General features: G+C 54.0%; 1 protein-coding gene across 1 annotated transcript in view; it reads left to right on the plus strand.

Moving 5' to 3' along the window:
• The first annotated feature begins 2,265 nt into the window (after positions 1-2,265).
• WNT9A (Wnt family member 9A) overlaps positions 2,266-16,822 on the plus strand; it is a 57,710-nt gene continuing 43,153 nt past the window's right edge. The window contains exon 1 of the mRNA XM_082014935.1: positions 2,266-2,680. Coding sequence (XP_081871061.1) covers positions 2,586-2,680 — 95 coding nt within the window. The 5' untranslated portion in view covers positions 2,266-2,585. The remainder of the gene's footprint in view (positions 2,681-16,822) is intronic.

A 16,822-nucleotide genomic window follows, 5' to 3' on the forward strand; every position in this document is an offset into this window, starting at 1 on the left:
TCGCAGACCCTGGTGAATCACACGGATTTGAGGAAGCCGTTTGCTGAATTGGATTTGACGCCGTCCCCCGCCCCCCAGCGCGTTTCAGCCCCCACCCCAAGGGGTGCTGAGCTGCGGTGGGACCCCCAAACCCCACGCGAATGCGGAAAGCTTTGCATTTAGCGTTTTCCACAGGTCTGTTTTGCAAAGGTTCGGTCAGGGACCGGGCTGGGCTGTTTTACACGTTAAAAATTAATGCAGCTTTCCTCTCTGCACCCCCCCCCCCCGCTTTTATTCCGAAAAGAACCCGAATAGTTTGTGCAGCGCTAGGAAGGCTGGAAATGCCCAAGTACGTGGCCAGTTGTGAGAAGGGCTTCACTGAGCTCCCAGCGTCGCTCCAAGGGCTATTCCAGGACAAAAGGGTCATCCCCATTAAGCCACCCCCGCGCAGCCCCTGAACCGGTCTGTCCTCAGTCCGTTGGGGCCGGGAGCACGGACAGGCCCACCACCGCTACCCGAGGGTCTCGCTGTCTCGTCACGCACCCAGCTGTCACCCGCTGGCACGGCTCTGCCGAGCCGAACATCTCAAACCCCTGGGGATGGCGGCTTTGGAGACGAGAGTCCGGTGCCAAGTACCCACGTGTCCTCCTGTCCCCGCGGGGACACGGGCGGTTCAGCAGCGTGACACACGCACACGCGCTCAGGAGGGAAACCTTTTTGTTCGTGGGGGGCAGCGGGTGCAGAAATTACCTTGAGGATGACGACAAGAGTGACGTCCAGCGACCTGGAACAACGCTGCCAGCAAGCACCGTCCGAAGGGCTGACATTTAGGGCATTAACTACTCCCCATCCGGAGTGCTGGTCGTCCTGCCCGTGCACTGGGGTCTCTGCGCTCCCCCCCACCGCCCCAGCGATCACCGGGGTGCATCGCTCTTGCGCAGAGCTGGGAGTGTGTGCACGGGAGTGTGCCACGCCTGTGCCTTTCCGCGTCCAGCCTTTGCACAACTGACCAACTCTTGCGTGCCGGATCCGCCCTTGCCCGCCTCGCCTCTGCGTGGCTGTCTGGCCTTTAAAAGACCGACCGGCACGTCTCGCCCTCGGACAACTGTCCGGTCCTTGCACAACTACTTAGTTCCTGCATGATGGATCATCGTCACCCTCAGCGCTCGCACGCCTAGTCGTTGCACACCCGGCCCTCGCGTGATCCCACACGGCCGATCAGCCCTTGCACGTCCAACCCTTGCATGCCCAGCACTGGCACTGCAACCCAGCCCTGCCGCAGCTGCCCAGCCCTTGCACGCCTGGCCCTTGCACGGCTGCCTAGCCATAGCATGTCCAGCCCCTGCACACCCACCCCTAGCTCAGTGGCCCATCCTTGGCACACTTGCATGGCTGCCCCGTGTTGGCACATCCAGCTCTTGCACACTCAAGCCCTGTACGAGTGCCTGGCCCTAGCACAGCTGCCCAGACCTTGCACATCTGGCGCTTGCACAGCTGCCCATCTCCTGGCACATCCAGCCCTTGCACGAGTGCCCTGCATTAGCACTCCCAGACCTTGCACACACAATCCTTGCACGACCGCTTAGCCCTTGCACAGCTGTCCAGATGTGGAAAATCCACACCTTGCACAACTGCCCGATCCTTGCACAGCTGCCCAGCCCTGCCACATTCAGCCCTGGCACGTCTCTCCTGCCCTGGCATGTCCAGCCCTTGCATGCCCAGCACTAGCACTGCCACCCCTTGCACGTCTGGCCCTTGCACAACTGTCCCTCCCTGCAACATCCATCCAGCCCTCGCGTGACTGCCCAGCCCTTGCAGTGCTGCCCAGATGTGGCACATCGAGCCCTTGCACAACTGCTCAACCCTTGCACAGCTGCCCATCTCTGGCACATCCAGGCCTTGCACACTCAGTCCTTGCACAACTGCCCGACTCTTGCACAGCTGCCCATCTCTGGCACATCCAGCCCTTGCACACCAAGTCCTTGCACACCTGCCAGACCCTTGCAGAGCTGCCCCTCCCTGGCACACCCAGACCTTGCACACCGAGCCTTGCACATCCACACCTTGCACAACTGCCCGACCCTTGCACAGCAGCCCATCTCTGGCACATCCAGCCCTTGCACACTCAGTCCTTGCACAACTGCCCGACCCTTGCACAGCAGCCCATCTCTGGCACATCCAGCCCTTGCACACTCAGTCCTTGCACAACTGCCCGACCCTTGCACAGCAGCCCATCCATGGCACACCCAGCCCTTGCACACCCAGCCCCTTCCTGCCCGGCCGTGCCACACACCCAGTCCTTGCACACCCCTCCCCTGCACACCCCCCCCTCCCCGTCCCGCCCCGCCGCTCCGCTCCTCCCTCCTCCCCCCGCGCCGCTCCTCGCGCCCTCCCTCCACCAGCGCCCGCCTCCCGGGGGCGTGTCCACAGCGCGTCCCGCCCCGCCCCTCGCCGCAGCCCCGCCCCTCCCGCCGGTCCCGCCCCGGCCCCGCCCCGCCGCCGGCCGGGCGCTCGCCGCCGGCCGGGCTATAAGAGGCGGCGCGGGCGGCGGGGCCGCAGCGGGCGCGGCGGGGGAACGAGATGAGCAGCGCCGGCGCCGCTGCAAGATGCTGGATGGACACGTCCTGCTGGGATGGCTCTCCTCCTGCGCGCTCCTAGGGCTGCTCGCCTGCGCCCCGCGGCCCTCCGCCGCCTACTTCGGGTAGGTGCCCCCGCGCCCCCGCTCCTCCTCTTTAACTTTTACTTTAGCTGCGGGTTTTTGGTTGGGTTTTTTTGTTTGTTTGTATTTTTTTTGCAAAAGTGGTTTTGCGCCTTGTCCGTGTCCCGTCTGAGGTGGGGGATGCTGCCCGGTGGCCTCCGTCACCCGCTGGGTGCGGACATCCCAGCCGCCGCAGGAGAAGGGTACGGGGAGGGGCAGCCCCGTACCCGCCTCTCTCTCCCTTCCCATCCCGCCGGGACACCCTAATCCCCCCGGCCTGCCGCGGCCGGGCTCTACGGGAGCTGCAGGTCGCAGCCTGCGGGGGCTGCCGGTGCTTTTCCTGGGGGTCGCAGGCAGAAGCTGGTGAGGGCGAGTGAGCGTTTCGTTCCGCCCTTCCCCGGCGGGCTGGGCGGCGGTGGCCCGCACGGAGGGGACCCGCAGTGGGGTGGCCGGGGAGCTCAGCGCCAGGTGCGTGCCGTAACCCCCCACCAGCATGAGGCCAGCCCCGAAGAAAAACTTTTTTCCCCCCAACTTGAGCCCATGCTTCAGGCACCGGCTGCTGGCAAGTGGCTCCCAACTTCACCCCGGCGCCGTTGTTACTCGGTTTTTGTGGGGCTTTTTTTTGGGGGGGGGTATACATGCTACCGTCCCCAGACTGGGACGGTGCAGCCGAGGGTCCCCTCCGGGCTGGGCGCGGAGGGGTGCGGGGCGGCCGCATCCCGCGGGGCTCACCTGTGCGCGGTGCGGGGGCGCGGCCGGCAGGGGGCGCTACCGGCCCGGGCCGCGCCGCGCAGGTGGATCCCGCTCCCTCCCACCGCCCCCCCGGGCCCCCTTATCTCCCTCTTTTTTGGGGCGGGAGGGGCTGAGTTGGAGGAGCCAAATAAATACGCTCGCCCCCTCTCTTTAACTCCTCCGTAACCGCAGCCGCGTTGCGAAGCTTCAGCCCGCAGCAAAGGGTCTGCTGGCTCTTCCTCTGCGCAAGCCCCCCTTTACTTTTGGGGTGTCAGTGTCTTATCGCCCTTTGTCTGTCTCTCTTTTTTTAAAATATTTTTCCCAAAATGCGGTTTGGTTTGCGAGGGGAGTGGGATGCGAGCACCTGGTTAAGAGGTTTCAGCGCGAGTTTATTCAAGAGTGATGGGTCTTGCTTCTTTTTGGGATGTTGTGTTGTGGCCGCTGGTAGGAGCCACTGGACCAGCCCTGGAGAATGTTTTAGCAGTCTTGAGGTTCCCCCCCTCTTTCCAGTAAAACAGATCCTGGTGTTGAGGCTTGTCCATTGCTTGTGGTCTGGCAAAGTTTTCCAAACAGTGCTACTTACATCTTCTGTTTCCAACTCAAGAACCAGTTAACTTCCTGCTGCTGGGGCTGGTTTGTTGACGAAAGAGCCTGTCCTGTGTGTGCAGGTTTTGAGGAAAAGCCCTCTTTCTCCCCCAGCAGCACACAGAGGGCTGTACCGAGCCCGTTAGCTCGTGCGTCTGCCGAAGACCACCGGCACTGTACAGTTGTTCTGTGCCGCAGGGACTGACAGGGCTTGTAAGGAGCTTGGCTGTAACTCTCCCCGTAATCCGTGCGGTGCTGGTATCCGCCGTAGTGTGGCAGGTAACTCATTCCAGTCGCTTGCTTCTGGGATTTCTCTTCTGGCCTCGTGTGGCTGGTGTAGATTTTAACTTAAGAACGACCACGTTGAGCCAAGGGAAGTGTGCTGCTAGGTCTGTCCCGACCGCTTTGGCTTATTCTCTCTGTCTCGCTACAGCTGCTGTTTCTGATTTGAGACTCCCTCTCTGGCAATAAGGAGGGGTGAGGAGATGCTGCCAGATGTGCACCCAGCCAGATGTGTGCTCCAAGCGCTCTGGGGCTGCTGCGGTGCGCAGTGAAGTTTGCTTATGCAAAGCATCCTGCTCTCCGGTTAGAGCCGCAGCGAAGGAGCAGCATCTGCTGCTAATCTCCTCTTTGTTCTTCCAAGAGGCCTAAAGCGGAGATTGCACTTGCTGAGCTGCTGGGGACATGGGGGAATAATCAGTGCTGAGGTCTGGGGTCCCCTCTAATCCCCAGCGATATGTGATCTAACAAGTGCGTGTGGAAGAGCTGAGCCCTTCTTGCTGTGGGCTTCTGTATGTTGATAAGCAAAGAAAGTCTTGCCTGGTACAAGCTGTATGTTCCTGCAGAGCCCTCAGTGCCTCTGCAAGGGCCTTGTGGAGGCTGGTATTAGCCCTTCTTGCTATGCCTAGAAAAGTAGCCACATGCCTGGAGGAACTGCTCCGGGTGAGGAAGCCTATCCATTTATTCTAATCTTTCCTAAAAACCTAGAGACATCAGCCCTCATCACCTGTGGGGCTGAGCTGAAATGCTGAAATGGGCTTAGCTAATGCCAGCACCCTTTCTAGGCAGGGGAAGGGACACTCCTTCCAGGTCCAAGGCATCAAAGCCACCATGACACCTTTTGGTGGCCTGCTAGACCCTCTGCACCCCCAAACGTCCCCACCGGAGGAGGTGGTGAGGTGCAGAGCGCAGTGGGCGGCTGTGTTAAATGGATGTCATGCTGAAGCTGCAGCTTTGCCCCATCCTGCAGGCTGGTGGGGGATAGGGACAGCTGTGGATGATCCCTTCCCCCTGCTCCCCCCCTCCCCAATGTCTTATTTCAGGGAAAGAATTCGGTGTCTCCAAATGTGTGGCCTCGTGGGGAATTAGTGCATGGGGACAGAAATCGGGCATGGTTACATGATAATAAGATTGTGTCAGCATGTAGTTATGTCCATGTCTGCCGCGCAGGGGCAGCTAGCGAGCGGGAGGGGATGCTGGGCTGGGAAGGCCATGGCTGGAGGCTGCTGCTCCGCTCTATGCCTGGCTCTGGTGTCTTAGAGGGACGCATAAGCAGCCAGAAAGGATGAATGCCCTCTGGAAGTAGAGCTTGGTGTAGGTGCGAGATAAGCGTTGGTGCAGATGGGGCCCTTGCTGCTGTCCTGCTCCGTCCCCAGCTGCCTGGTTAGGACATGCGCCGAAGGTAATGGTCCACTGTCTGGGGCGAGGGGAGGGACAGGCTTGTCCCTTGCCAAGGGTTACGCTGGCAGCCTCAATGCTGCTCCCGGGGTGTCGCTCGCCTGGAGCCAGGAGAGGAGGTGCCAGCTTGACCTGGAGCAGGTACACAGCGAAGGCAGGACCTGAAGCGATGCCGCTGTGCAGCAGCGAGCAGAGCTGAGCCCCTGCAGGCACTTGCTCGGGAGGGGTTTGTTAGCCCTAATAACTGAGGCAGCTGAAAAGGGGCTGGCTTCAGGCTTGTGGTGATGCTACAGCTCCTAAGCCTTGTCTGATATCAGACTTCTTGATGTTGGAGAGGAGAAAGCATGCCTGCACCACTGAGCAGGACCCGGTGGCTTGCAGCAGGTTTAGAGCTGCCCGTCAGGATGCCTGAGGATGAAGGCTGCATTTTAGAGTAGGACTGTGTTTAGGAGGTGGTTACTGGCTGAGCCCATACCAGAGGGGGGAGCATTGCCTTGAGATAAGCGTCAGCTGAGCCCGGCTCGGTGAGATGTGCTGGCTGTTGTAAGGCTGAGCCTGCTTTGAAGTTCAGCCATCCCCTCTGCAGCTGGGCTGTCTGGAAACTAATTTGCACTGTATTACAACTGGCTGATGGGGGTAGCTTGGAGCAGCCCCAGGCTGCCGCGATCCCTGAGAAAGCATTGCATTTCACTTCCCTCTCTGCTGTTCTTGTCCTTTATGAGCTCTGGGTGTGGATACCTCCCCTCCATCCCTTTCCCCTCTCAGAAGTGGCTATGGGGTGGTGGAAATGCCGTAGCGGCATCTGGGAATCGAGATGGGTCTCACACTACTGGGCTTTGGAAGTGGCAGATGGTGGGATGAGCCGCGCTGGGGTGACGGGCTGGTCGATCCCAGTCCTGCTGTGCCCTGGTGCTAGCGGGAAGGCAAACTGGCTCGTAGGTGCCCGCTGCTTTCCTGAGCTGCCTGGTCCGTGGCTCCAGGGTTGCAGCCTGTGCTGGCCACAAAGCAAATGCCCTCCTTTTCTTTCTGGGCATTCTGACTTAGTTTGCCTGGGTTTTGATGCACTCCCTCTTTTCTTGCTGGAAGAAGTGTTGGTTTCTGCAGCTTGGGGCTTGCTCTGCTGTCTTCCAGCAGGAGCAGAGCAGCTCTGCCCTGCTGCAAACACTTGTCAGGACAGCAGTGAAGTTACAAGAGGCTTATGCTTACATAGTGTTTGTATTGACAGATTGCAATGTTCGTCAACGTAACTGATCTGTACGCTGCATGCAGGCAACAGGAACCCTTAAATGCCTGTGTGGGGGAGAGGGAGGGAGGGGAAGCATAGCTTGCCCTAATTTACCAACACATCGCTAGTGAGAGCAGGTTCCTTACTGCACGGCAGGGTTTTTGGTGTGGGAAGTGCCATATATTTTTGTTCCCGTTGGCAGGTGCAGAATAGGTACCCAGCTAAGCTTTAGGTGCTGCTGGGGTAGAAATATTATGTGCCCTGCAATTCAGGCTGTGGTTCTGCTAAAATTACTTGGAAAAGATCTCAACGTTGGACTTAAAGGGGTGTTTAGGGGTTGCGAGCACCCTGGTGGGGCTGGGAGCATGAGTTTCTGAACTGTCACTACAAGTGTGTGGCATCAGCTTGAATGTCATCTCCAGTCAAAGGAAGCCTGCTGGCGCTGGCAGGCTCTGCTGCCTGTTTTTTCCAGCCTGTGGGATACGTTAGGTGCTAACGTAGCTGTTGCGTATCAAGAATTTCGGTACCTGTCACTTGATGGTAGTGTGGGGCCACACACTCACGTTTGCAGCTTCGGTCGAAGGCGTGTGAACTTCCCGGGAAGCTGTTGCGTAGCCAGGCCACAGCGTGTTGGCTTTCCAGACGCGCCGGTCGTCTCTGGCGTGTGTGAGATGGAGCAGCTGGTGCTCAGCGCAACCCAAAAAAACAAAACCTGGCGGCGGGTGGCGAGGGAGGAATGCGGCACGCAGGCAAACACAGCTGGAGCGTAAGGAGGCAGCTCCTGGGGCTGGGAGGGTGGCTTTGCCATCCCACCCTGTGGTCTGTTTTTTCTAGATGGTGGTGCTGGGTTTGAAGGTGCTGGGTTTCTGGTTTTCCTTGGAATTGGAAGGGTGTGCCCGGCTGTTCTTTTTTCCCCGCTCCTGTTGAGCTGGGTGAATTGTCACGTAGACGCTGATCGGTCTGAGTCCTGACTGGCTGCCCTCCCAAAGTTGGCCTCTCTGGGTCAATTCAAAGCAGTGTTTAACCTCCTTTCCCTTGCGAAGGGGAATCCCCTGCCCAGAAGAAGCATTTGCTTTGTAGATGCTTGAAGGCAACATTGGATTTGATGAAGGGCCTTAAGGGTGGTGACAAACCCAGGAGCATTTGGAAAAGAACTGTGCATGCAGCTAAGGTCCACCAGCCCAGCATCTTCAGCCCTGGGGTCCCAGATCTGTCCCAAATCAGTCTGGGAAGTACCTGAAAGCTCCTTCCACCTGCAGTGTACTTGGAAGATGGAGCAAAACTTCATTCAGACAGGAATTAGTAGGTCTTGGACTCATGTATGGGACTGGCTGTGTTGCTTTGAGACTTGGGAAGCACTACCTCGTGCCTCAGTTTCCCCTACTTGGAAAGGCATTGGGGCCACTTCTCTCTGAACTCAACTTATTAATGGGAAGCCTGGTGTGCCTGTGATACTTTTTTTTGGCAGGGGTCACCAGTACTACAGATGACTCCTTAGGGGGAGAAGATGGCTTATTAGGAGATTAAGTGTATACTTGGCACAGCAGGAGGCCCGTGACTTTCTTTAGTGTGACTGGTGATGCAGAATGAGAGACCAGGAATCTATAGGACTCTGGTCTCCTGGTGAAAGGCCTGGTCAATGATTAACTTGTGTTCTGGAAGCTGCTAACAACAATAAAAGGGAGACCAGCCCCACAACTGCAACACAAAAAGCCCATGAGTGTTTAATAATTAAAGGCCTTGTGCTTTATCGCAGGGTAATGAGAATTGCCTTAAGGCTTATTGAGTGGTAGGTAATTGAATTGGGTTGTGGGATTGGGAAGGGGGAGGGTTAGATGGAAGGTCTGGAAGACTGCACGGAGAAGTCAATGTGATGCTCCGTAGTTTGAATCTTTCTGACCAGACTGGGTTTTGTCAGTCTTTGCTGCTTTCTTCATTTTTTTTGTCTGCTTAATCCACTGTGCTTGCAGACTTGGTGTAATGGCTTCCTGGAGAAGATGTTCCTGTCCCAGGGATGCTCCATTCCTTAATCTAGGGAGATGCTGACAGTGTTTTTATTCCTGGTGTTTTCATCAGTGAAATATTGGTGTTTAAAGGCTCCTTGAGATATTTTTGGAAGAACCAAGTTAGAAGACAATGCTGAAGTAAGCTCTCTGTATTCACAGAGAAATGTGAGGAGCCAGAGAAGGTACTGAACCAGTGAGCATCACCAGTGCCTCCACTGCATGAGGTGGTTTCTACTTGCAGAGCTGACTAGAGCTGCACAGGTGTGGTGGGAAAGCTCAGCTCAGAATAGCTGAAGGCCAGACGTGCCTGCTCTGTTTCTCTCATGTCCCTGTGCATAGCTGCTTTCTAAGAGGGACTTCGTTTGGAATGGGGTTTTGAAGCTTTGTTTAGAGACCAGGGAGTTGCTCCATTGGAATATCCCTGTGGGGCAGGTGGTCTTGAACATGGTCAGCCACCAGAGGCGTAAGGACTTCTGCTGCCAGAAGCCCCATACAGATTCTCTGCTCTAGTTTCATAGAGCAATGTGGCACCTTCAGGGCTTGGGCTTTTTGGTCACTCAAGTTCTGTAGAATAGAAATGGGTCAACTCTTATCCTAATGTTTGCTGTCTGAGGCATTTGAGAGGAGAAGGCTCAATGCATTCAAACGGTCTTGGTCTGGTGTATGTGAAGTCTGCCTCTGCCTAACTGTGCAGCTACAGCTACCTGCTGGAGAAAGCACTCTTGGGTGGGGTGGCGCTTGCTTAATTCATACTAAAAGCCAATGTTAGACACAAACTTCGTTACCCCAAGTTCCCTGACTGTTCAGGTAGCAACCTGCCAGCTTCCCAGTGCTTCCCTGAGGGTGTGGGTTGAAGCTGTCCAAGAAGTCTCATGTACCTGGCTTTCCAGACTGCAAACCATGCTGAGCTTCTGGCTTCCTCCATAATGAAGCAGCCTTTCTCTCTGCAGCCAAAAAAGCTCTAGAGGCTTGTGGCATGTTAATGCAATTGGTTTCTCAATCTGAGCAGCCCTCAAGCAGAGGTCCTGTTGCTTGCACTGTTAAATGCTGATGTGGGGCTCCTGCTCCTCCTGCGGAATGTGGCTGCTGGTCCTGGACCAGCACACGGTCTGGCTGCAGGCAGGAGAGGTAGGATATGTTTTCCTGCCTTACTTGACCCAGAGCTGGGGAGCCAACTCAACTTGAGTAGGAGCTAGAAATTATAATGATGCTGGGTGGAAAGGGTTAACCCTTTAGAAGCTGTTTTTATGTCTAGTCTAAAATTTTTCCTCTTCCCCTGTTTTCAACTGTGCTTTTTAAGGTTCCCTCAGATTGTGGCTGTAAGTGCTAATGAGTCTTATCTCTTCAGATACTTTCATAAAATACACTTACGAAGTTTATCAGCTCGGTAAGCTTTACATTTTATTGTAATGAGTGTTTGCACTGTGCTAAGTGGAACAGGGAGTATTTTGACTACATGGATAAACATAGCAGTTACAGGATTTGGTTTAGCTGATAGAAAAATCTGTTCTGACTTTTTTCCCTTAGCTGTTGCAGAGAACTATTTCAAATGGATCAAGCGGCTCCTGTGTGTGCGCTATGTGGTCTTCCAGTCTGCTTGTGACCTTAAATCATTCTTCTATAAGGTGTGGGGAGTATTTTGTTAATTCAGTTGCTGAAGGATTTTTTTGGGGGAGGGGGGTTAAACTCAAACTCTTCCTTTGAAAAGAACACAGAGCAAAACAGCTCATCTATACAGCTGCTGTAGAACATGCAAACTCAACAGTATCTGACATTAATGCTGAGTCTGTGCTGGCTTGGAAGGTAGCATGGAGTGTGCAGTTCGTGTTGATGGCATGTCAGGCTGTATGAGAGTTGGCATGAATCTTATGAGCAGATTCATTTGGCCTAGCTCATTAAAACAGCATTAATTGGATAGCCAGATGCTTGTGCAGTTTGGGAAACAACCAGCTTGCTCTGATTTCTGCATTTGCTGTGCACTTGATGGACAAGTTTCACAATTGTAGCAGAAGTTTCCTTTCTTGGAAAAACTGCTCTGAGTCTTCCAGAGGCTGAAGTAGCATAACTGGCCATTTACTGTGCATAGTAGGAGGTAGCTGCTTGTGGTGTGGAGCAACATGGGATTTCCCCTAGATGTGAATGAAGTACTAAGATGCCCATAGGAATATCTGAGCTTAGCTTAAAAACCCTGTCAAATGGCCATGTCTAGCTAAGGCAGTACTGGGAGGAATGGGCAGAGGTTTAGCCAGAGCCTTGGGGTCTGCCTTTGGGAAACCTCTCTGAAACCAAGCTGTAGAGCAGGTTCCCAAAGCAAGTAGGATCAAGCAACTGTTGCTTTCAAGGCCAAGTCTTTGTGGAAGAGGTCAGCTGATGAGAAGTAATCCAAGAGATGATGGAAGCTAATAATTTTTTCCTCCATCTTTAGGGGCCAGCAAAATTAACAATTTCATATGAGATACACAAGGGTGTCTTGAGTCTGACCCCTGGGTGATGCCTTCATGTGTAACATGCAGGTAGGTGAGACAGGCTGCCAAGATGAATTACTTTGAACAGAAGCCATGGCTTGACACTGGGTTTCCAGCTTCTGTATCTTAAGCACCTCCTAAAGCCTTCTGAAAAGGAATTGGTCATGACTCTGCTCCAAAAGCATCAGTGCTGCGAGATGAACATTTACTGAGGTGGGCTCACCCATGTCTTCAAGAATATCTGCTCTAACTTCCAAAGTAAGCTATTACTCTTCAAATTCTACCTTCAGAAAGTGCTTTATGTTCCCTGCTGTCATCCATCAGCTGTATGTGATGGCTTCCCCAGCTCTGCACGTGGGAGTGTGCTGTGTGCTGCCGCAGCACGTGCAGGAGCGTGCTGGTGCTCGCTGACCCCTCCGTAGGCTTGGCTGGAGGGGCTGCAGGGTCACCAAGTGCTCATGTGAGAGGAGCGCCCATCCGCTGAGCTCTGGCGTGTGCAGCCTGGCAGGTTGCGCTCATGACTTGCTCTGATCTTTGTAGACTTCCCCACCTGATTGCTTAAAAGAAGCTGCCCAGGGGCATTGCTATGCCCGGGTCCTTGTGGTTTGCCTACAGCTAATTCCTGGTGTAGTTCTTGCTGTGTGGAGCCCTGCTAAGGTGGCTGCATTGGCTGACTCTCACTATTATGGTGAGCTCAGACCTCAAATATCCTCAATGTAAGGTAATCACAGAATCACTAGGTTGGAAAGGACCTTCAAGATCATCAAGTCCAACCATTAATCCAGCACTACCATGTCCCCTAAACCATGTCCTGAAGCGCCACATCCACATGTTTTTTGAACACTTCCAGAGATGGCGACTCCACCACCTCCCTGGGCAGCCTGTTCCAATGCCTGACCACTCTCTCAGTGAAGAAATTTTAGTCTTCTCTGTGTTGATTTTTTTTAAGATTGGTGATCTCATGCTTGGTATGGCAACAAAAAGCCAGGCAGCCCTGGGGGGGCATAACTGCACTTCTGTTGGAGTTTGCAGCTGAAGACTGTCTGTGAAGCTGGTTCTGCATGTTGCAGAGGACATCTCGTGGGGCTTTCCAGCTCCACCTTTTAGGATTACTGTTGTCAACTTCAGAGAGAAAGGTGTTTACTAAGGTGAAGTATTCGATCTCCCAGGTGCTGAGATAGTGTTCCTTGGCTGTGCCTGAAGCTGAGCTTATAGGGGCTTCATTTTACCCTGGTGACCAACACAATGCTTCACTCTGAATCGGTGCTAAAACCTCAGTAGCTGACTGCTGGTAGGGTGTGTGTGTTTGGGGACCTATCCTGCTTGGTCTTAACACTGAAGCTCCTGCCACTGCCTTCAGGAAGGTTAGATGCCTTGTTGGCAGGAGGTCTGCCAGCTTGTTTCCCAGGTGGCTTGCTTCTCCCAAATCTTGCTTTGACTTCAGTGTCTCCTGATTCCCATGGAAAACCAGTCAGTCCTGTCTCTTGTGACTGCAGAGCCTCTTCTAAGGCAGTGCCTTTTGGCATTGGGGAGTGTGGGTGGGGGCACATCAGGCAAAGCACTGCAAAATACTCAGGCAAGCAAAGAAAATGTGCTTCCACTTGAGTTCAGCATGGGAAGGCCACTGTGTATTTTGGTGTTCCTCAGTTTCTTTACATCCTTCTGCTCTCTAGCCTCAAGCACAAGTATCCCAACCCACCTAGGTCTGAGGAGGCCTGGGTACCTCCTTCGGTAGTCTCAAAAGAGACTTCTAGTATCCCCCCCTCAGGTATGGAAGCATCTGTACCCCACTGCCCTGGGGCATGTCACAGCACTACATGCCCATGCCTCTTGCAGCAGCACTGCTTGTAGAGCTGAGCTTCTCCGTTGTATAGAACCAGCTTTGGTCTTGCTCAGGTGTGAGTTACAATGTGAATGAATGAGTTGTGACATGTGCTATAACATCAAAGTGTCTGGGAGCCCGATTCAGCTTGGGATGGGTTATTCACCTGGGAGCCAGGGTGGCTGGTGGGACTGGGTACCTGGGAGTGATTGCACTGGGGATGAGAATCCAGCTTGGGCAAATCCTTTTGGGCTGGCTCCAGTGGTGTTGGCTTACAGGGACCTCTCCCAGTGCAATCAATGAGTCTGCTGGACCTTGCCCAGCTCAGGGACATGGAGTTCAGCCTACAGCTCTGCTGCAAGCCCTGCTGTGCTACAGCTCTCCTGCCCATCTCCTCTGACAAGAAACCCTATCCTGGAGCCCAAACCCCTCTGGGGACAGTTCACAAGAACTGATACTTTACTGTAAAGAACTGACTTGTTTTCCTTAATCTTGACAAAATTCTTTTCTAGCCCTAATCCTCTTCCAGCGTAAGGTGAGATCTTGAAATATCTGGCAAACTTGTAGCATGGCTCTCTTTCTGTGACTGTGAGCCTCTCTGTAATCAAAGGTGAGGGGGGGTAGGGATGTTTGCAGCCCCTGCCAAAGATAAATCTCCTGCTGGGAGCTAGCAGGGAGCTATTTCCCAGTCTGTGGTTAGCAAGTTGATCTGACAGGCCAGAGGTGAAACAGCCACTTGAGATGAATTACAGGGTCTAACCAAAGATCCAACACTTCCTCTGGCTCATTAGCACAGCTGTGTTGCATCCCTGGTGACTATTTCTATCTTCTGGCTTGTCCCATGTTGACTCTGGAAATCCAGAGGCTTAGCATGAGTTTGAAGAGAGGACTGAATCTGAAGAGCTGCTCTTGAGAGACTGAACTGGACTAAGCAAGGCTTTGAGCAGTCCCTGTGGTCAGTGTTACAAGTCATAATCTCCATCCTGATTTTTGGAGCTGATGCCAATGTGTTTATAGGCAGAGACCTGTCTCTGTAAGGTGCAGGACAGATATTGGGCCAAAGAGATGGCATTTGGAGGGGAGTGGGACCAGGCATAAACCTGCATTTTTCTCCTGGGCTTGCAGAGACATCAACAGCCATGCAGAAACAAATCTCACTTGATGCAGTGGAGATGCCTTAAAACTAAGTGCAGTTTGTCTCTGGGGAAGCTCGTGGTCCCAGTCTTCCCCAGTGCACAGACTGGATTCTCTGTGGGCTGTCCCAGAGGCTGCCTTGCAGGAGGTACCAGGGTAAGAGAAGGGCATCCTCCCGCAGCACTGCATCCCTTGAGGCACTTGCTTGGGCTGCCGCAAGGCTCATGGAAAATCTGAGAGCTGGAGCTGGTACTGGGCAGGGGGGGAGGTGAGCTTGAAGGCTTGGCCTTTTCCGAGTCAGAGTTTGGGACTGCAGCAGGCTCTGCCCCTGTTACGTGGTGACACTGGCCGTACTTTCACTGTGTCCCGTAGCAGCCGGCTGGCGTTGGATGCTCTCCCTTCCACACCATGCTGTAGGCAGAGGTGGGTGGTCACTCCACCTGCTCCCAGGGGCTGACTGCTCCAGCATGGAGTGTGGTACGAGGCTGGTGAGCTGCTCTCAGGGATGCTGTGGTTCTGCTGTTGTGCAGATCAGCAGCACAGGGCCAGAGACAGGAGCTGTTGGGTAGCCTTGCCCAAACAGATGCTCTTGCATGGGGCTATTTACTCTGTTACCAGAGCTCTTTGGAGCCCTCCTTTCAAGTGCTTCCAGTTGAAGTGGCTCTAGAGCTGGTGTCTGATCTGTCTGGATGTGTTCAGAGGCCAGGAGTCAGTCTTACCATGTTGCTCCATGGGGATGAAGGGAGCAGATTGCCAGGCATCCCTTTGGCATTGGGCATGTTCATTAAGCTCAGAGCACTTCAGCTTGTAAAACAGCTGTTTTCAGGGGGGTAGAGCTGTGACCTGTGTTGAGGACTTGGTGCACATCCTTTGGCTTTTCTCGGTACCCTCAAGGGCTGTTAGATTATAAACCAGGTCTGAAAGCATCTTCTGTAGGTGCCTGATGAAGCAAGATCCCTCTGGGATTGGAGTTACTGCGCCTGCTGCAGCAGTAAAGGGGGTTCAAAGACAAACGTATGGGCAGATGTACTGATGGCTTAGCGATCTCTGGAATGCAAGTGAGCAGGAAACCCCTAGCTTCATCCTGCAAGATCTGACTGCAAAACAAGCTTCACTTTAGGGGTGCGGTGGTGCACCTTTCCCAGAGCCTTGCTGGGAGATGCATGGCTGGATTTTCAGTGCGGCTGCTGCCCTTGCGTAAAGCACCAGCCACGCATTGCTCTCGCTGCTGTCAGCTGCCCAAGTGCCTCTGTTTATGTATCTAAAACTTGAAGGCTGGAGAAGGAAGAAACCTGACCAGTGCAATGGAAACCTTCAGTTCCCCGCGGTCCCAGGAGGAGAAGAGTAGCTTCAGGCTGGAGCTAGGAATGAACTTCATTTGTACACTGCCTCGCCTCTCCAGGAGGATCAGCCAGGAAAAATATCAACAGTTCCATTAAAAAGTCTGCTGGTTTGCTACAGTAGTGGAATAAACATACCTGTAGGCATAACGGCCTGAACCGCACAGGAAACATTAACTAGAATGAACACACGCAGACTTGCTCCCTCTCCCCCAGTATATCTACCAGATAAAAAACACTGTGCCTCCATGGTAATGTGTAAATCAAACAGCAGCTGGAGGGATTATTCTTAGCTGAGGAACTGGCTTGGATCAGAGGGGCTTGGTGCGTTCCTAGAAAGGCAAAACCTGTGCCGTGCCTGCTCTGTGCTGCTGCTTGGTGCAGTAGAAATTGGGGCAGGATGGGGCTCGGGGTGGTGGGTTGCCCTCTCTTGGATTTCTGTTACTCATTCTTAGTGACCCTTTCTCTATTTCTGTGGGAACTGTGTGCAGCTGAACTGGTTTTGCTCTAAACAGTTGAGGCCAGTTGAAAAGCTGGGGTGGAAACCAGTAGGAAGTGGGTAGCACCCTGGGAGCTTGCAGAAGAGTGGGGTGGGTGTAATAGCATGAAAAGGGGAAACCAACCACTGCCACCATTACTGCGTGGTGGAGATGGTCCCCTCAGTTGCTGCTGAGCCCCCAGTACCTCTCTGGGACTGGGGAGTGCAGACCTGCAAACTTGCATTACATATTTCGGTGAGGGGATGTGAGCTCCAAGCATGGCTTGAATGCGAGCTGCTGCCAGCACTTGTTGGACCAGCAACCTGGTCCCTGAGTTGCCCGTAAAAACAGCTTCCCTCTTGGCCATACCCAGCACATATGGTATGTACAGAAAATACATGTGGAAAATGACTTTGGTTGCAACCAGATGGCACCTGTCAAGCACAAGTAGACATTTCTATTAGTGTTCTTATTTGAGTGTCTTGGACCACTCCCAGTCTCTGCATAGCAAGACAGCCCTGCTGTAGCTGTTCTCCCAGAGCAGCCCCAGAGGCAGATTGATGTGATTATTTCATGTTAGAGACAGTCCCTGTGCTCCCCAGGCCTTGTCCCCACAGCCACTTAGCACAACTAATCTGAACTGACTTTTAAAGTGGATTAGTTCAATTACTTTTAACTAG

Source organism: Phaethon aethereus (assembly GCF_964289735.1).
Source record: "Phaethon aethereus genome assembly, chromosome: 2".
NCBI lineage: Eukaryota > Metazoa > Chordata > Aves > Phaethontiformes > Phaethontidae > Phaethon > Phaethon aethereus.